Source organism: Didymosphaeria variabile (assembly GCF_027946475.1).
Source record: "Didymosphaeria variabile strain IMI 356815 chromosome Unknown scaffold_8, whole genome shotgun sequence".
Classification (NCBI taxonomy): domain Eukaryota; kingdom Fungi; phylum Ascomycota; class Dothideomycetes; order Pleosporales; family Didymosphaeriaceae; genus Didymosphaeria; species Didymosphaeria variabile.
Genome location: NW_026611627.1, coordinates 2,696,200 through 2,716,087, shown reverse-complemented (window position 1 = coordinate 2,716,087; position 19,888 = coordinate 2,696,200). Strand labels below are relative to the sequence as shown.

The 19,888-nt window shown below is 53.6% G+C and overlaps 6 protein-coding genes across 6 annotated transcripts; 2 read left to right on the top strand and 4 right to left on the bottom strand.

Annotated features, from left to right (window-relative positions):
- Nucleotides 1–469: 469 nt before the first annotated feature.
- On the top strand, nucleotides 470–2,745 carry N0V89_011137 (uncharacterized protein; the record flags this gene model as incomplete). Its single annotated transcript, XM_056219871.1, has 4 exons — nucleotides 470–856; nucleotides 913–1,868; nucleotides 1,922–2,470; nucleotides 2,517–2,745. The coding sequence occupies 4 exons, from the start codon at nucleotides 470–472 to the stop codon at nucleotides 2,743–2,745; spliced, it is 2,121 nt and encodes a 706-aa protein (XP_056066998.1).
- A 3,898-nt stretch (nucleotides 2,746–6,643) lies between these two features.
- Nucleotides 6,644–7,934, bottom strand: N0V89_011136 (uncharacterized protein; the record flags this gene model as incomplete). Its single annotated transcript, XM_056219870.1, has 2 exons — nucleotides 6,644–7,476; nucleotides 7,640–7,934. 2 exons carry the CDS (start codon nucleotides 7,932–7,934, stop codon nucleotides 6,644–6,646), a joined length of 1,128 nt encoding a protein of 375 aa, XP_056066997.1.
- Nucleotides 7,935–8,650: 716 nt separating this feature from the next.
- HST2 (Sir2 histone deacetylase Hst2) lies at nucleotides 8,651–9,899 on the bottom strand (the record flags this gene model as incomplete). Its single annotated transcript, XM_056219869.1, has 2 exons — nucleotides 8,651–9,721; nucleotides 9,777–9,899. The coding sequence occupies 2 exons, from the start codon at nucleotides 9,897–9,899 to the stop codon at nucleotides 8,651–8,653; spliced, it is 1,194 nt and encodes a 397-aa protein (XP_056066996.1).
- Nucleotides 9,900–12,868: 2,969 nt separating this feature from the next.
- N0V89_011134 (uncharacterized protein) lies at nucleotides 12,869–15,328 on the top strand (the record flags this gene model as incomplete). The annotated part of the gene is made up of 1 exon (XM_056219868.1): nucleotides 12,869–15,328. The coding sequence occupies one exon, from the start codon at nucleotides 12,869–12,871 to the stop codon at nucleotides 15,326–15,328; it is 2,460 nt and encodes an 819-aa protein (XP_056066995.1).
- Nucleotides 15,329–17,604: 2,276 nt separating this feature from the next.
- On the bottom strand, nucleotides 17,605–18,332 carry MRPL19 (mitochondrial 54S ribosomal protein YmL19; the record flags this gene model as incomplete). Its single annotated transcript, XM_056219867.1, has 2 exons — nucleotides 17,605–18,006; nucleotides 18,204–18,332. 2 exons carry the CDS (start codon nucleotides 18,330–18,332, stop codon nucleotides 17,605–17,607), a joined length of 531 nt encoding a protein of 176 aa, XP_056066994.1.
- Nucleotides 18,333–18,841: 509 nt separating this feature from the next.
- Nucleotides 18,842–19,741, bottom strand: RPN12_2 (regulatory particle non-ATPase; the record flags this gene model as incomplete). The annotated part of the gene is made up of 2 exons (XM_056219866.1): nucleotides 18,842–19,114; nucleotides 19,196–19,741. 2 exons carry the CDS (start codon nucleotides 19,739–19,741, stop codon nucleotides 18,842–18,844), a joined length of 819 nt encoding a protein of 272 aa, XP_056066993.1.
- Nucleotides 19,742–19,888: the final 147 nt, after the last annotated feature.

Below are 19,888 nucleotides of genomic sequence, written 5' to 3'. Positions count from 1 at the left end.
GTGTGGCTGTGGCTGCCAACGGTGCACTTCTCGCATGGTCAATACAATCGGTCTAGCGCAATTTAAATCAAGTAGACGAGGTCGCCATGGAGCCGTAGACCTAGCGCGCTTCGTTGTTCGCCATCATGGGGCCCCAGTATGCATCGCGGACGCCAGTTTGATTGCCCTGAACGAGGTGTGGAGACCCCAAGCTATCCCCGCAGCCGCGGTGCTCATCTCGCTCTGGGTTGGAGTAAAAACTAAAGGACTTTGGGCGAGCAGGCAACGTTGATATATACCCTCATTCTTGTCACACCTACGCCCATAATCGCTACCCAAAGTTCTACTTGCACTCCTGCTGGGTATTTATTCTTGGCTTGCTGCCTATGCCGAATACGTTCTTAAAGTCGACCGACTATTGTGGCTGCACCCGCAGGACGCGCGATCGAAGGTGCGGTTTCCCTGACCGCTGCTGCACACTCCACCAATCATGAGTCTACATACGCCGTCTCCAGAGGTTAGTCCCGTGTCAGCGGCAACGACCAATGGCGCGTTTCCTAGGGACTCCTTCTGCCTTAATCTTTCCACTCTACCGGAGTCCAACTTTCTTCTGAAATCGGCTCTCAAGTCTCCTCACCTCCTCGATTCCCCAACCGCATTCAGCCCCGCCAGCAGCGTGCTGGGCGGACCGTTCAAATCACGGCCGCGCAACATGTCTCAATCGTCTGGAACCGATCGCGAAATGTCAACCGAAGCCACTCCAAATACAGCCAACGGTGCTCCACCAACCAGTAATGGCATGGAACAACGTCCAAACACGAAGAAACGACCCAGCACAGACACCATAGACTATCCGCGCCGGCGGGCTACGATTGCGGTAATACATCCATAGAACTTGCCTATTCTGTTGAGGGAGACTAATGTCTTGATTAGTGCGAAATTTGTCGCTCAAGGAAATCTCGTTGCGACGGCAATCGTCCCAAATGCAGGCTTTGTACGGAACTGAATGCAGAGTGCGTTTATCGCGAACCAGGAATCAAACTGGATGCAGGCGACAAGCTGATTCTCGAACACCTCAACCGCATCGAAGGGCTGCTACAAACTAACCTTGGCAATGGCTACACGCTGGGAACCCATTCTCCAGCGGCGAGCAATTCCACCAGTGACGATTTTCTCGCGCGATCCACCGGGAACATGGCTGCGCTGGGTTTAGTGCAGTCAATCAACGGCATCGGTACCTGGTCCAGCACAGCTTCGAATATCTCTACAATGCCGAAGACGCATACAACAGCAGCGTTGAATTTGCTACACTCGCCTATGATCAGGGACCTCGTCTCTCGGCCGTATGACCCCAAAATACTTCTCCAACTGGAAATGAGCCGCGAATCCTTATGCCTTGGCACCTCGCTTGGTGTTGATCTTTCCAATACAGGCGCCTACGTTCAAGCGTTTTTCGAGCGGGTGAACGTGTTCTATGCGTGTCTGAATCCATACACATGGACAAGCTACTATCAGACTGCTTTGTCACACGGATTCAGGGACGGTGCTGAGAGTTGTATTGTACTTCTGGTGCTGGCTCTCGGTCATGCAGGCAGTATGGGGAGCATCTCGCAACAACCAGCAGACAAGGATCCACCGGGATTGGCGTACTTTGCTGCAGCGTGGGCTCTGCTACCCAGCATCATAACACGAAACAATATGCTTGCTGCACAATGTCAGATCCTGGCAGCTGCGTATCTTGTATATCTAGTCCGACCAGTAGAAGCGTGGAATGTTTTGACAGGCGCAAGCATGAAATTGCAGCTACTTCTGAGTGCTCCTGGAAGAGTTTCGCTGGCAGAAGAAGAGCTGAGCAAACGGGTATATTGGAATGCTCTCATGATCGAGAGGTGAGTCCACAGCACAGCCACTGTATTTGAGTGTCTACTAACCACGTGCTTAGTGACTTGCTGGCCGAGTTGGATCTCCCACATTCAGGGCTTGGGCATTTCGAAGACACATTCACATTACCTACAGGATTTGAGGACATCGGAACTGAGCCAGTCGGTAGAGATGAGCTCTGGTACTTCCTCGCGGAAATAGCTTTGCGAAGATTACTTAACCGAGTGAGCCACATGCTTTACCAGAGAACTTCGACTTGGAGCAAGTCATCACCTGCGGCGTCTATTGCCCAGCTGGATCCCCTGGTTCTCGAATTGGACTACCAGCTGAACCAGTGGTATGCGGGTCTTCCACCAGCAATGCAGTTCCCTCTCGACAGGGTGCCACTGCAGAATCCAGTACAAACGGTACTGAGACTGCGATACTTCGCTTGCCGCACGATCATCTTCCGACCTTATATTCTGCTAGTGTTACAAGATGAGACCCTTGCTTTGGATCAGGGTGTGCAGGAGAATTGCCACAGGTGCTTGGAGGCTTGCATTCGCCAGCTTGAGTACATCACATCTCATCACGCCGGCCACGTCCCGTATCTCTACCAAGGGGCGCTATCGTAAGTTAAAAAAGTCCAGTGTTAGACGCCAGCTAACAATGCTCAGAATTATCTCGCAAACTCTCCTCGTCATGGGCGCTACAATGTGCCCCTCGCTCTCCGCACTCCTCCCACCCCCTACAACCATGGACGATATCATCAACAATGTAATCCACGAGATGGAACGACTTTCACATCTTGCGCCTAGCCTAAGGCTCTCAGCTGAGCTTATTCGAGACGCCGAAGGCAAGCGGCAGATGTGGCTACGATCGACTGGACTAAAGTTCGACGGATGAAGAAATGACTTACTGGAACAAAACATGCGCCGGTACCGTAAGGTACCAAACACAAGCTTGAGAAGGAGAGTCTTAGTGACGGCATTGCAGTCCGCGGCCGTCACAAGAGCACCATAATGGATCCTGGTCATATGGACAGTATATGCGCGCATATACCAGGTGTAACAGCGGCATGCTATCTACACTCCGGACTAGAAAGGCCCAAATCTCCGCGGTGGAGATAGGGCTCACCTCGGTGTGCTACGTCTGCCGCTTAACAGGGGTTGCTGCAGGTGTCCTTTTCGAAGGCCACTAGAGCTTCGAAAGAGCTTCGAGGCCCATCTCCAGGGCAGTAGATCCCCGGCAGAGTCTTGCATGGATGTACACGCGTCACCACTAGAACACGCCGAGTACATGGGTGAAGGTATCTTGGGGGAACACACCTGGTCACACTCAGATCGTCTATGAGAAGTACCAACCATCGGTGGAAGTCTCTACATTACGATGTAGCTTGATACCCAATGAATTCATGTCGCCATCTATCCTGAAAATATATATACAATCCACGAAGAGAGAGGTGTGCAAATCTGAACCGTGAACGACTCGTCTTCCAACCTCATGAGTCGAAGCTACACACGCCAGACGTACCTTCCTCGGCCTCATCTCCCACGCTCAATCAAACCCATATTAAAGAATCTTCTCTGCGTCTTCCCTTCTCGCTCTAGCCCCCCCTAGATACCAGTCCCCTGCGGGGTGCAGCCTGGGGTAGCAAGCAACCCTGATCCTTGCAGGGTTGACGAGCGCGGGGTCTCGCAGCAGGTAGGATGCGATTTATCCACAGACCGGGGTGCAGCGTCCCGTGGTCGGCTTCTGGAAGATTGAGAGAAGCGTCGGGCATATTTAGCGCTGGTGTATGTGTAGGGCGTGAGTGTTTGGGCGGAGAGTTGAGGTGCCGTTGGGCCGGAGTGCAGGTACTGCGTGGAGGTAGAGAGCTTAGGGATGTAGGGTGCGAGGGGGGGAGGTTGTGGGCGAGGGCACGTGTGCACCTGGAGGAGTGTTTGTGTGGGAGTAGCAAAGCCGCGTATCACTCACAGAAGGTTGTTCTTTCTGTCGTCCACAATTCCGATACTGACGCAGCTGTTGGAAGGAGCTTCCACGTCTGTACGTACGGCAGGAGCTATGCTAGGCCTACGTAGGCAGCGCCTCCCACAGGAGCAAGCCATCACTCTTACACTCAATTTCATGTTCACATCAACTTCGTTTGTACGTTTCTACTTCAGCAACAGCTGTTCATGTGGGTGTTCCCTCCAAGAGTTCACCGTACTCCAGTGGAGCAATCAGCGCCCGCATGAACGTACGACTCGCGTAAACTGCACGTTTGGCGGTCCTGCAGCATCGCGACAACGTTTTCATCTGCGCTAATCGACTTCATCGACAACACATCAGCAGAAGCCATCCTGACCTCGCATTCGCACAATCGGCGTGAGGAGTGAACGAGGACCCCAGCAATTCAAGGTCTCCCCAGCATGCAACATGTCGAAAGGATCTGCAGGGCACCCGAGCGCAATCGGAAGAAAACGAGGTGGCTTCTGCTGATGCGTTCGACGTGCTGACCTGCATCGTCGCGTGCATCCGTGGCTCCTGCGTGAGACACGGTTTTTCCGCCAACGTGGTGCGTCGCAGCTGTGCTCGCATCGTCAAGCCACAATTCAAGGATACGACGATGGATCTAGTTGGAACCCTCGACATCCTGCGCTTCCGCTGGTGTTCCTTTTCCTCGTAAACGTCTTGCGAGCTGCGGCATTTGCCAGGCTGGTAAGCTACGAAAAGATGAACGAAGACATCTGAGCTTCTCGTACGTACGTGTGTTGATGTAGCTAATCAATGAAACTGGCTCCAAGACACGATAAATGACCAAATCGGTAAGTAAATCCTCGAGTACTCACATCCGCGATCCAGCATTGGCAACACATCACCGTCGCTCGCGCACCCGGATAATATGTCCTGAAATCTGGTAGCGAGACCTTATCCCGCGGTCCTCCGCCTACGCTCGGCATCAGCGACAGCGCAGGGAGAAGCCCGCCTCACAGCTCAGGTCACAATCCCATCATAAGTCCTGCTACCCATCGGAAAGTCCTCGACGAGTATATAGCAGCCGCAGCTAGAGCGGAGCGCAGGCTACATCAGGCATGTAACGTCGTGTCGATATTAGCTGGCCATATAGGTACCGCGTTGCGCTGCATGATACCACCGTTAAGCGGGTGCTGAAGTCGAGTCATGTGCTGCTGTGTAAATTGCACCGCGGGATCTGCTGTTCTTCCATGCTTCTAGAAAGATGCAAGGGCAGGGACAGGGGGTGCTTGAAATTGCCGAGTTGGTATGGCAGGCACTGGGGATATATAGCCGGTTGCCGATGTGGCGTCGCGATATGCGGCTGGGGTGCTGAGGTATAGTTGCGTAGGAGGTACTTTCATCTCGGCGGTGATACAGAAGTAGTTGGGATGATTGATCGGCTTGTAGAGGTACCGATTTGCTTTCCTTCACTGACGACTGACTAATTGTAAAGTTCGTGCTGTTGCGCGTGCTGAGTGTGGCTCAAGTTGTCAAACCCATATCTATTAGGACCTTATGGGTCGCAAGTGCAATTTTATCAGTTCATAGATAACTGATCAGGTCTCGACGAACTGATCCGAAGCTATGAGGTTCCATCGACGTTCGTCACAGCAACAATCCCAGGTACTGACGAGGACCGGCCCGCGTTAACCTCACGATGCCCATATTCTCGCTTCCAGCGGACAGCACGATAAGCCAATGCCATTAAGGTGGATTTACCTTGACCCTCACCCGTTCAACCCTGTCCTAGCACAACATACCAGGAGCCGCCTCCGGACCGTTCAACCTTTTAAGCTAGGCATCTCCACGCCGCGTATCCCCACACAAATGACCTATGACTGTGAAGCGTGACGCCTCAGATCGTCATCCTCACTTTACTTCTATATGAAAATGCCATCACCTCACCACATTGATTGGTACCTCGGCACCCGATCTTAAATGCGCGCAACTATACATACGTGGCTCAGCAATCAAGGAGACCGGGTGCGAAAATGCAGGAACATTTGACCTGCATGGCAGGCCTGACCTGGAATTTGGGTGGGCATTGGGCAGCAGCAAGGTCCCCACGGGAATTGCTAGAAAGGAAGGTTACTGCAGTGCTGAAGATGAGGTGCTGCAGATGCACGGAGTAGAGTGGATCATGCGTGGTTCTTTAGATCTACGATAAACGGGTCACGCGGTTGGGGATAACGAGCGTGATCGTAATGTTTGCGGCGAACGCAGCTCAGAAAGGTGGAGTCCACTATGGAGCTGAGCTGCCTGTCAATTACTCGAACGTTAGATTCAACGATGGGTTGAGTGAGACGATTCAGTTATCTCAATGGCTAGGTATCACGCTTGGTCGATGAAACTGAGGACTGCAGTGGTTGTTCAGTACCTAGGCTAGATTCTCCATGTGTGATGCAACATATTGTGACTCGGTTATAATCTACACCAAGGTATTCATGCGAAAGATAGGAATCTGACTCGCAATGGTGAACGACGCTCTCATAAGTTTTGAAAGCCCGATTTTTTGTGCAATTGCTCATACCCATAGTTGCGTGGCAGTCAGAATGTTTCTTTTTGTCTCGGTTTGAGCAGATCTGTGGGTGAGGACATGTGAACCTCTATATAGGTTCCTAATAGTTCCCCCTGACTTACTAGTGACCATCATTCAAAGCTGGAGAGGTGAAGGTCGCGTTTCTTTCTTTCAGAGGTTGAGTGGAGATGAAATTTGGTCGCCTACTGAACGCGGTCTATCAAACTGGGTATATCATAAAAATACAGGAGTGAAAAGAGCGATGCGCACTTCCTGATAGCACACAGATCACTCCCTCAGATTCAGTTCGGGGTAGTTCGGCAGCTGCCATCCTTCCAGGGTCCCTTTCTCTTTCTTCTGCGGCATCAGCTTCATGACTAACTTATCGATCTTTAGCGAACAAGCCGCCCATAGCCCGTTCCGGATGAACCACACGGCTAGCGAAGAGGACGGGAGACTCAAATTCGCGTCGATGATCTGGGCCAGCTTGACGGGCTCTTTCATGACCTCGTCATACGACTTGAGCGCGGCGTCCACATCGTGAGGCTTTCTCGCAAGTTCGCCGGCGAGGAGATATGCGCCGATAAAGGCCGCTGTCGTTCCTTTGCCAGTCATGACGCTGGGGCAGTATCCCGCATCACCAACCAAGGCTATGCGGCCTTTGTAGAGCGACGGTAGCTTAACTTGCGCGATATGATGCGCGTAGAAGTCGTCTGCCGTCTGCATTCCCTCGAGAAACCGATCCGTTTCCCAGCCCGCGCCCTTGAACGTCTCCTTCCACACCGCCTTCTGCTCCGCCACCGACTTCCCGTACGACGCCTTTATCTTCTCCAAGTTGCTCTGACTGAACATGTACACCTGTGTCATCGGGCGTCCCCCATTTCTCGCCATCACGGCGCGACTCTTCGCCGAGAAGAACAACCTCGCAATCGTGCCGTCGCCAGCACCCCGTGGGATGTTGAAATACGCGACCTGAGACCCCAACTCCTTGAACGCCTCCGCGCTGACTTCTTCCCCAAACGCCATCTTCCTCGTCCTCGAATTCTGCCCATCAGCCCCAACAACAAGATCGAACCTCTCCTCCCTCCCATCCTCAAACGTAACATCCACACCGTCTCCCCCTCTGCACCATCCCCTAACAGTAGTGCCAAACACATACTTCAACCCTCCCCTTCACCCCTCGCTCTCCAACCTCTTCCTCTCCGCTAGACTCGTCTCATACAAAACCCTCACCAAATCCCCCTCATAATCTCAATCTCGTTCGTCAAACCCCACTCTGCATACCCTCCGTCCCAACGTCCTCCTTGATACCAAACGCAGCCAAGACCTCGCCCTTCGCCCCCACGATTTGCGCACCCGTCTCATTGACATGGTGCGCGCGCATAGCTTCCAAAAGCCCCATCTTGCGCATGATGGGCGTGCCCTGGGCTTTGAAGTCGAGTTGGAGGCCGGAGGCGCGGAGCGTGGGGGCGCGCTCGATGAGGGTGATGTGGTGGAGGGGGTTTGCGCGCTGGAGGAGGAGGGCGAGCGTGGGGCCGGCGATGCCGGTGCCGACTATGAGGATGGAGAGAGAGGACATGGTTGTTTCTGTTTCTAAGGACTTTGACAGATGACCAAGGATGTGGATAGAAGGGTAATGTAAGTCGTGTGTGGATGCTCGGAGAAGAAAGAAACTCTCGAGCGTGATGAGTACATTCTATTGGGAGGGCTACAGCGCGATTTTATCTTGGGTCAAAGGTTACGGATTTCTTGGTGTTGAGGTGGTGGTATACGGGTAAGGGCCGACTTCTCCGTTTTTGGGGGCTGTATGTCCGACGACATCGCCGCAACACTACGAAAAGGGTACGCATGGGACATGCAATCGGGGGAGATTTGCAGCCGGGGGCGGCATCGAGTCGGGACTTCGGATGGTTTGAAGTTTCCGATGCAAGGACGAATTCCCTATATCATTGCGAAAGATACAAGTCTTGCCATACACGCTCGTTTGTGGGAAGCATGACTGGCTTCACGCCCGGGAATTGCGAGGGAGATCGGTCTTGGTGTGTTTGGACGCGGAGTTATCGCTTAAGGCCGTATTGAGCTTTACAAAGACACACTGATGGTATATTCTAGGGTTGAGAGAGACTCTGCTTGTTTTCAATATGGCATTTTTTACGTATTGAAGTACCCGCAAAGACGGTAGCTTTGCACTCCTACATGTATCGTGAAGAACGTGGTATCATATCTACTCGTGAACCGAAGCTGTTGCACGATTTACAGTCTCCGTAACGCCATGGGAAAATCATCTAAGATCATTCAAAGTGAAGATTTTTTGCTCAGCCACGGAAAAACGTGATGCAGACCGCCGTCGCTGGGCTCCCTTCTCTCCGCTTTCGTATCTGATGCGACTGTTTTCCCGGTCGTGAGGGGTGCGGTCGGGCCTTTGCCGTTTTCATTATCCTGTACTCTTGCGAACTTGTTGTCCACATGGTTCTCCAACCAAGTGTGCTGATCCTGACCAAGCTGGAGGTTCTGATCAATCTCTTTGGTGAGTTTGTCGACCTCGTCCTGCAGCTGCTCATCAGGACTCTTCTTTGGCTCGTCTGCCTGCTCCGGTTTCGGCTGGCCCGACCGTGCCCACGGTGCTGTCTGTTCCCATAGATCCTCTAGCTCATCCAGCCAGCCGCATGCTTCGGCGAGCTTCCGCACGCCGGTATCGCAGTCCTGGATCAGAAGCACATCGTCTGCTCTTGACCCCATCTCTCCTACTTGCTCACCATTTATCAAGACTCTGGGTGTGCCATCCCCGCACATCATAGGCAGAGACGCGAACGGTTGTACGCTCAGAGAGGTACCCATGACTATGCATAAGTCGGCCTCGCCAGGCAACGAACGATTTTCGAAGAAGTCCGCGGGTAGTTGCTCACCGAAGAAGACGATCTCGGGCTTCACGAGGCCGTCGCACTCTTCTCGTATGCAGTGGGGGACGGATTTCTCATGGATGGCCTTCTTCATCAGTTCTTCAGGGTAAGGCGCCTTGCACTCGATGCAACTCTGTCGCGCGAAGCTGCCATGTGCCTCTACGATCTTGTCGTCCGGTACACCTGCTTCGCGCTCGAGGCAGTCGATATTCTGGGTGAACAGCTTCAGCAGGAGGCCTTTTTGGTGTAACAGGTTTATGAACGAGTGCGTGATGGTTGGTCGGTAGTTGCCGGGGTATAGTTCCTGGGCGAGGGTATAGAATGGCAAAGGGTTGCCTCGGAAATAGCCAATGTCGAAGACGGCTTCGGCGTAGGGGAGGTTTAGGCGCGCGAGGTTTGCGTAGAGACCCGTATCTGGAGACCGGAAGTCCGGTATGCCTGCCGATGTGCTGATACCCGCGCCTGTCTGTGATTGAGTCAGTATGTTGCTCCAACCGTGCTATGCGCAGCGATGCGCCTACCATGACCACGATGCGCCGCGCCCTCCCATCCCTAATGTACTCGGCGACAGCGTCCAGTGTGCGGCTCTTCAGCGTCTGCGGCGGTGTCTTCTCATCCACCATGCGCGATTCGTCTTGACCCATCCTGGAGTGTCTTCCAACCTTTCCTCTGTTCTGGTTGCGGCCCTTTTCTTGATTGCGCCAATTCTTGCCCTGTTGCGGCTGCCCGCGGTGGGATTTATGTTTGCGACCTATGGTGAAGCGTGGGCGACTGAGCGTGCGGAGAGGGCGTACGAAAAGACGTGTGACTGTTGTGACGGAGCGTGAGCAAACTTGTGGTCGCATCCTACACGCACCCCGCCAGGCTGCAATACCGCGCCGAAACATAGTGCGGGAGTCCGCGAACTCTTGCGTCACGCCAAGCCATCTTTGGCAACGACCTTTCTTAGCTTACCGGAGATACTTCATTAGATATTGTCTTCGCTGGCATCATTCGACGACGTATTCACTATAATAATCCACAGTTGTGAACTTTGGTGTTTCGAGATGGACGGAGCAGACGAATATTCGGCATGGTGTGCGGGCATCACACCACAGCAGCACGATTTCAACACTGCACCGCGTCTGTCCACGATTCAACTTACGACCGTAGCGCTGGACATATCTTCGAATCAACTGATGAATGATATGGTCTACACTCTGAAGCTCATTCACGTCAGCCCGTAGGGGCTTCGGGAACTTAGGCGTTCAGGCGTCCATTGCCGAGGCCGGTTGTGACGGCTAAGACATTGGAAAAGGAAGTGCAATAAGCAGGCCCTACCAATCCTGGAGTTTTCAATGGCTGTTCATGCGATCTAGTCCTTGAGGGTATGCGCTACCTCAGCCTTGCAATCGATTCAATGGAGCCGCGCTGCCTGCCATCGACAATTGTGCATTTCAGCTGCGCATCCTTGTACGCCCCCAGTGTTTCGTAATAAAGACTGATGTTCCTCTTGATCCCAATCTTGGTTTCCTCGTCCTTTTTTTAAAACGCCCCGCGCTGCACCCAGATGACGCAAGCATCCGTGGAATAATGTCGAAATCGTCGTCCACTAAGACTAAGACTATCTTCACCGACCCTGCGCAGTACACCCCCAGGAATCGTGGCCCGATAACCACTCTTTTCGACCCACCCACATCATGTCTGACGACTGCTACCTTGGCCCCTAAGCAGCAAACTCTCTACTTTGGACATCAAGGCCAAGACAACTATTTTGACCCTTCGTGCTTTCCTACCGGAACGATATCTTCGGAGAGACTTCAGAGTGCGCATTGGGGCTTGTACTATTGTTCGCCACACCTTTGATCGTACATTGTTTAGTTGGCTGACCACTACCACAGATAGTCCTGCGATATGCCCTAAAGGATGGAATCAAGTTCGGACGTATGCGAAAACGCTCCCCGGGTTCAGTAAAGACATATCCATTGGTGAGGGCACTTCTGCAGCTTTGTGTTGCCCTTCGTAAGTGAACCCTGCAGCCCAGAAGTAGAAGAATCCGAGAAGATTAATCTTTCGTTAGAGGCTACACCTCGGTCAGCCCGCTCGGCCACGGCCACAAGTGCTCATCCGGCTTCACCCAGGATCAGGTCCTCACGTATGTCTACCCTACGCTGAAGGGTCCTGGTGATTGGGACTTGCCCGTATCGACGACGACGTATGCGGCGCCTGCAAACCCTTCGGTCGTGTACGGAGATGGCGTAATAGTAATGTGGCAAAAAACGGACGAAGCACTTTTGGCTGAGGCTGCGAAAGAGACATCTGCATCTCAGACAGGGTCCATTGGTTCGGGCGAGACGTCGACAAACACACCGTCACCATCAACGTCACCGGCTCCTGCAGGAGGTTTGTCGACGGGAGCAAAAGCCGGAATTGGTGTCGGCGTCGCAGTTGTCGCTCTGGTTGCTCTGATGATTGGGTGGCTGGTTCTTAGGCGAAGGAAGAGACGGTCGGAAAACGTGTACGAAACCCAAGCACCAAGAGAGCTTGACGCCTCAAGAAACAACGTGGTGGAAGCAGCGCCAGGTGAACCAGCAAAAGAAATATACAGCCAAACAAGGGAACCGGTCCATGAGTTACCGCCATAATGTATGTATCAATAATGTCTAATCAGTCGATCGACAAAATAAACACAGACCGTGAGACTAAGCACGGATACGAGGAGGTCGGTTCACGTTAAGCTTCGAGCTCCTAGGATCCGGAGCGTTGGCGGCATGATGGTATAGGCTTATTCGACGCAGCATTGAAGCGAAACTGCAAGGCGCCCCAGTATGAGTCCAGCCTTTGATACGATTTAGTCGCAGATGGTGCGATGTGGTGAGAGGAAATATTCTCCCTTCACGTTCGGGAGGTAAGTTCGTGGAGGTGCCAAGTGCTTTAACCTAATACGGACTATGGCGTCTCGATCTCCGTCCGACGAACCTGGGGCGTACACTAGCACGACTAGGAGCTGAGTGGCTGCGCCTCACCATCAAATCTCCATCGCTTCACATGCTGCACATAGTCGACCTTTCACTTGCAAGTTCCTGAGTGCGATCTACCATCTGGCGGTGCTGAATCGACGCATAGGTAACCATACAAGCCGCTGCCTAATACCACACAGACTGCTTTACTTTACGTTGACCACCATAGGCTGCTAAATCGGACACATACAGTGAAGACATCATGCGATATGCGGCCGGAGTTCTGCACACACTGTGGGGCACTAGATCCTCATTACCTCATGCGCCCGTTGTACACAATGGAAGATATTGTTTCGCTAATAGCCGTGGCGCTTGAAACATCGAAGCTTCTCCGTAGGGCCAAATCTCACTCTCCGGAGGGCGAAGCACTACTCCGAAACAGGCCAACCGTCGGCCAGGATCGAGGCCTCGCCCTCATCTCCATTCTACATATATGGTCGCTGTTCAATCCGTTTCCAAGCTAGAAGCACTTGGCTGTCTTCATTCATTCTTTTCTGTCACTCATTTGACCGTATCGGTCTGTACACTCTTTTTTCCGTCTGACTTCCCGCATTAGCAAGCTTCGTGCTCATTCTTAAACCAATTGACTTTGCATCCACTGCCTTTTTGCAAACATGAAGGCATCTCAGACGACCTTCGTGTTCGCGGCCCTTCTTGGGCTCGCAGCTGCCTCAGATGACATTCGCTGTGCGAGTGAATCTATTCCCGTCCCCGGCCTTGGCAAGGAAATGACCTCTGCCATGGACTCCATCATCAAGAGCACTGTCGACAAGGTCTGCGACCACCCCGAGAACTTCCTCCCCGACGCAGATGGCATTTCCCAGCTGTTCGGTCTCGATGCCGACCCAATGCATATTCAAATCAAACTCCCCGACGCAGTCACCAAGATCTCCTCTGAGGTCTGCCACCGCGTTCTCACCGCCATCATCGGCCAGTGCATCTCCGACAAGAACGTCTTTGGTGGATCTGCCGCCGTAGATGGCGTCAAGTACGAGATCGGCCAGCTCACTAACAAGCTCCCGCTACACATCGGGACGCCTCTACAAAACAACACCCCATCCGTGTCAGACGTCGCGTCCATCGCGTCAAATCTTCCTATTTCCTCTATCGTTGCGGAGCTGCCTTCTGCGATTCCCACCGCAGTTCCCACCGAGGCTGCCAGCCTCCTGGAGAAGATCCCTGGACTTGGTGGCCTCTTCAAGAGGAAGCCTATTAACATTGGTACTTACGAGCCTGAGTACTACCGCACGCACTACGGTGTTGAGCCTGAGGCTACGTCTACTGGGGCCGGCGAGGAGGCTGAAGCTACGCCTACTGGGGGAGCTGACAGTGAGGAAGGTGACGAGACTGAGGAAGGCGATGAGACCGAGGATGGTGACGAGACCGAGGAAGGCGATGAGACCGAGGAAGGTGACGACGAAACCGAGGATGGTGACGAGACCGAGACTGGCGACGAGACCGAGGATACTGACGAAACCGAAGAGGGTGATGAGACTGAGGAAGGTGATGAGACCGAGGAGGGAGACGAAACTGAGGACGGTGACGAGACCGAGGAGGGAGATGAGACTGAAGAGGGAGACGATGAGGACGAGCCCGAAGAGTCTGACGTGCCAACCTCCTCCATCGTCGCCATCACTACTCCCGGACCTCTCGCCCCCACGAACAAGCCTTGGGTTCCTGGTTCCCAGCACTCTTACGGATCTGGAAACGGAACCGGCCCCTTCCAAGGTACTGCGACCGGCGCCACTGGTGTTGCTGGCGCTACTGGCTATGCTCCCGGAACTGCTATCTTGCACTTGCCTACTGGAACCGCTTCGCCAAATGTGCCTTCAGGTGGTTATGGTACCGGCAATGGCAACGGCACTTCCGGCTCCAACTCTACAATCGTCGACATCCCTACTCCCGTCCCTCAGCCTTCTTCAGGCTACGGCACCGGTGAGGGTGAGGTGAGCTCTGACATTGAGGCGTCTACCACTGCTGCGCCTGCATCTCCCTCGGGCAACGGCTACAACGTCGGCGGTGGCGAAATGAGCTCCGATGTTGAGGCCTCTACTACTGCCGCTCCCGCAGTGCCCTCAGGTGGTTCTTACAACAACGGAACCGTGGGTGAAGTCAGCTCCGACGTTGGGGCTTCTACTACCGCCGCGCCAGCATCGCCTTCAGGTGGCTCTTACAACACAGGCGAGGGCGAAGGTGAAGTCAGCTCTGACGTTGAGGCTTCCACTACCGCAGCGCCTGCGACGCCTTCCGGTGGATCCTACAACACTGGCGAAGGTGAGGGTGAAGTGAGCTCGGACATCGAGGCATCTACTACTGCTGCTCCCGCGACTCCCTCCGGTGGTTCTTACAACACCGGTGAGGGCGAAGGCGAGGTTAGCTCTGATGTTGAGGCTTCTACTACAGCCGCCCCGGCAACTCCCTCAGGTAACGGCTACAGCACTGGCGGCGAGGATGAGTCCAGCTCTGATGTTGAGGCTTCTACTACCGCCGCACCTGCAACCCCCTCAGGTGGCTCTTACGGCTCTGGTGAGGGCGAGGTCAGCTCAGACATCGAGGCTTCCACCACTGCCGCCCCGGCAACTCCCTCAGGTAACGGCTACAGCACTGGCGGCGAGGACGAGTCTAGCTCCGCCGTTGAGGCTTCCACTACCGCTGCACCTGCTACACCTTCCGGCAACGGCTACAGCACCGGCGGCGATGACGAGGTCAGCTCAGACGTCTCAGCCTCAACTACCGTCTCCCCCGAAGAACCCTCCATCCCCATCCCCACCGGCGACGCCCCAGCAATCACTCCCTCCGGCCTGTACCCCACCGGCGGCGAGGAGCCTTCCGGCATCTACTCCTCCGCCGACATCGTCCCCACCAGCGACGCTGCCCCCGCTTCGCCCTCAGGCAACGGCTACAACGCCGGCGAGTCCTCAACGCCAGAAACAACTGCCGCACCTGCGGTCCCCTCCGACGGCGGCGTCTACTCCATCCAGACGGTGGCCAACCCCTCGCCCTCGACTACGAGCTGCACGAAGACGACGCTTGAGAAGCGCGCCCGCCCGACGCCCTTCGTTTGGCCGCAGTAAGCGCGTAAACGCATTTCTTTTCCTTGACTATTGCATATGAGAGATTTTGAGAAGCGTGCGTATTATCGCGTCGCATGTCGGTAGAGCATGTATGTATGTATGGCGCTGGATAGATGGAATTTGGATTGGGACTTTATCTTCTACTTCGCTATTGGAAATATGTTGTCCATGAAGACGGCAAGGTACAATGTTCATATTGGAATATCATGTTTTGCATCACTACTCAAAAGGAGATTTTAGGATGTCATCGTGTGAACGTACGATGAGATGGAGCGGCCCCCAAGCGAGTTCCGAAGTCTAGTGGTGTGCTTTGCGGAGTCCGGTGAGCGCAATCTCCGTGACGGTGGGTTGCGCGGTCTCGGATGGGGGCGTCATTAGTATCGCGAACTTTCGTGGCGTCGGGTGATTTGATTTAAAGTGATATGTAGGCGAGCTTTCATCGTTGAAGGGTCGTGATGCAGAGGGCTGGTGGTTGTGAAATCGGACTTTGGACATATTTCTATTTGAGTATGCCAATATATCATCTAACATGAGCACGAGAATACTGGCTGGACCTTCTCAAATCTTTATTTAGTGTCGTCTAATTCGCAAAGCGGAAGGTGAACCTCTCGTTGCTTTCATCCTTCGTGGTCTTGACGTTTCTGTTCGACTGTCACCTCGACCTAGACACGGTCTCTCGACGTGTTACTCCACATGAGATACCCCTTGATGAACACTGTCATGACGACGTTCTATGCGATGGTACCCAGAAGAACGTTGTTTCCGCGACGGTACAAAGACTTAACATCGTCGCGGTAGATCTGCGATGCAATGACGGTACTGGCCTGGCAGATCATGTGTACATAGCACTACCTACCTATGGTGCGGTATACCATGACCAGGGGCTGGCATTGCCTGCCGATATCACCAACATGCGGTTCATCTACAGGTAGTTATATTCGATCTTGCATATGCACATACCCTTCAAGATCCGCACAACACATTGGCCTCCACGAGTTAGCCGACAAAAATTGATTATATCAATCAACGTTTGTCGATTGGCTATCTTTTCATCAAGCCGGATCCACTACTACAAATCCATATCACGGGAAACTGTCAGCCGCCGAGCTATAATGGGAGAGAGAAGAAGTTCTTATAACTTTTCATTCAAAGCCAAGAACGACGACAAACCATCCCAAAGCCCATGAACCAGACCTCCAAACCGCACACCTGCAACCTTCCCTCCAATCCACCGACCACAAATTCCGCCCAATTGTCCTCTCACCCTTACCCTCACCCTCATTGTTCCCTCCTCTCGTCCACAAACTCCAACCTCGCAAGCCCAAAACCCCACACCAAACATTCCTCCGCCCTCTTCCTCACAAACTCATCCTCCTTCGTAGCCCACTCCTTCTTCCCCTCACCCCCCTTATTACGTACTCGTCCCTTGAGCTCGCGAGCCACTCATCTCCCCCATCTTGCTCTAGCTCTAAGTAGTCCCTTCCCATCCTCATAACGATGCGGCGCCACTCGTTGCGCCACCTGCGAACCAGCACCGCGGCGGTGGCGAAGAAAGCGAAGGCTAGTGTGAGCCACACGTAGCAGAGGAGGGTAAGCACTTCATTGAGGAGCGTCGCGAGTGACGGGAGGTTGGGTGGGTTGGTAGGTGGAATAGGTGGCATTGGGGGCCTTGTCGGTGCGTCTTGAAGAGGCAGATGGCCGCTGGGAAGAAAGAAGTGATTTGGAAATTTTGTGAGGGCGTGGTGGGTGGTGGGTGGTGGGTGGTGCTTTGGGCGTGTGGAGTATAGGTGGAGGTTTATATTGATGAGGGCCAGGTTGTGAAAATGAGCTGGGATATCAACGCGCCTGTGAATTGGAAGTGGGGGGTGTGAGCTAAATGAAGTAATTGGTTGTGCTGCACTCAAGCTCGTACCAGTCCAAGCCACTGTCAATATCGTATTACCCCAGATCTTGGGTTGTTGGAGACTGGTTCTTACTGTGTGAACTCACTGGAAATCCAATTCGGCGTGCTTGGTAAAGATGCTAAGTCGAAGGTGGTATTGACAATGCTGATATTTTACAGTACAATATTCCCCTACAGCAAATGTACAGCGGGTATTTCATCAACCCTCCATCTTCCGCATATCTTATCCGAGAACTCCAGCTTATGCAAGTGCGCGTATCCTACAACATCATCTCTTAGCACATCATATTCCCCTGTTCAAGCCCTTTCTTCGTTCAGTCTTCCTCTACCCTGAACCGTCCACGTCCTTCGTCCTCAGCCTTTCTGCAATCTCCTACGGCACCACCACAACCCCAAACTCCCCGCCTGCCCCACCACGCTTCTCGCAATCCTCCAAACTCAACCCACTCAATCTCCCCTCCCCATGCTTAATCTTTGCAATCTCATAAACATGCTTCAGACTGACCGTCCCGACCGTTCCCTTCGTCGCGTTTCCGTTCGTCGGACTATTCGAACCCGATTTGCCCTTCTGCCCATCGTGGTTGTTCATCGGCCCGGGGACGTTTCCTGCGCCGCGTATTTTGGATTTAATCGCAGGCGCGCCGGCCGCGGTGAGGAGGAGGGTAGCGGTGGGTGGTGTGCGGAGAGAAAAGTGGAAGGACCGGTCGGGGCGGACGGTGATACGGGCGGGGACCGGTGTGCCGGTTACGTAGTGGGCGGTGCGGGCGTTGAACTCCTGTGTGAGCGTTAGTATGTAGCTATGATTGGATATTTGGTGGAGATGGATGGGAGGAGATGCGCGTCGTCGACTACGTCTTACGCAGTAGCATAACAAGTATATGCATGAGCGCATCGATATACACAGCCCAGGAAGTAGGCAGTCAATGTGACATCTCTCTCACAGACGCCCATCCGTCGCCAATGCCAACGTACCTTACAAAAATCCATACTCTTCACACCTTTCGAACCCAGCGCCGGACCAACAGGCGGACTCGGACTCGCCTGGCCCGCGCCGACAATCAGCTTGACAATCTGATCCTTCGCCAACGCCTTCTTCGCCATGGTGTATATGTCGAGGGGTATCAATGGGTTGCGTGATGTTGTAGGGCGGAACTTTTGCGGAGGTCGTTGCGGAGCGGCGTCGGCGAAATTATGCGCCGATGGAGACTAATGTTTGAATGTGAGTGTGAGTGGATGACGAGCATTTATACGAAGAAGCAAGCTTGGTTTTGGTGGGATACCAGACATTTGGATTACATGCAAGTAGGAGCGCGCATATTAACCGTGTTTACGAGTTCCTCAATGGCGTTCGGGCTGCTTATAACATCATGCGGGTAGCACTTCAGAGTCAGATGGAGCACCACACATTGCAACAACCACAAACGGTTTTGGATGTCAGGAATGTCTTTATTATTTGCCGGATGTTTTGACACCCAGAAGCCGATCTATGCTAGACCAACGCATCGGTCCTGTCCGAAGCAGGCCATTTCTCCTCCACGTCAATCGTAATGTATCGTACAGTACTCTCAGGTTGCACTGTTATCTCCTTACACGACCCACGCTCGCCTCTCTTAAACGATCGTCTCCAACTCTCGTGCGTACCCCAACGTATTCTCAATGACCTGGTCGCTCGTCACGAGTATGTCCTTGCTTGCGAACTCGCCGTCCTCTTGCGGGAAGTATATCCTGCCATCCTTTACGACCCAGCCCGACTCCTTCGCAAAGTTGACGACGCTGCCTTCTGACTCGAGGAAGAGGAGCGATTTGGCGTCTGAGATGGGGATCGAGGGGTACGCTTTCTCGCTGCACGAGGCGATTTCTTTGCGAATGGTACCGATGAGGACCTAGTTTTATATTAGCACGCATTTGAAAGCAGCTTTAGGCAAGCCAGAAGCAATGCCGCGAGCCAGACTGGCGACACATACATCTGAGAACAGCGCGAACTCCTCGCTGGGCGCATTTGAGCCTTTCGTCTGCCTCCACACCTGGTCGTAGCTTCCCTCCATGAGCGCCTGCTCCAATCTTATCGGATACTGAATGAACTGATCATCCTCGAGTCCCCGCCCCGCCTGCGCAGCCGCCACCTCAAGCGTCTCCAATAGCGTGTGGAACCCCGCGTAGTCGCCATCACTGAGCAACAGAAGCAGATACAGGCCGGTAATTTTGCTCGCGTTACTACCTTTCCTAGGTAGTTTGTCTTCCGGTAGTGCGTAGAAGGGTTGCAGTTGCTGAAAGTAGCGGGTGAAGGAAACGGGGTCTTGTAAGCGGATGGAGATGACGGCGCCGAGCTCGAGGGTTTCGCGGGCGAGTTGGAGGTGCTTAGACGGTGTTGATTCGGTTGGGATGAGGGCGTTGAGACCGAGAAGGGCGATCTTTGCGCGTGACAGTATTGAGCCGGCTTGCTGATACTGCTTGGACTGCAGCGTCTTGTGGAGCTGCTTAAGCAGATCTGCGAGCTCTCTCTCGGCCATGGTGTGTGGATGTGGCGAGTGTTGTTTTGGGTATGCGGGATCTAAGGCGGGTTGAAGGACGAGTGGCGGGGGATTAGATGTGTTGTTCGGATTGCGTGGTGTTGGAGCTTGAGGCGGCGGAGAGGTCGAGGCCCGAGCTTCACCCGC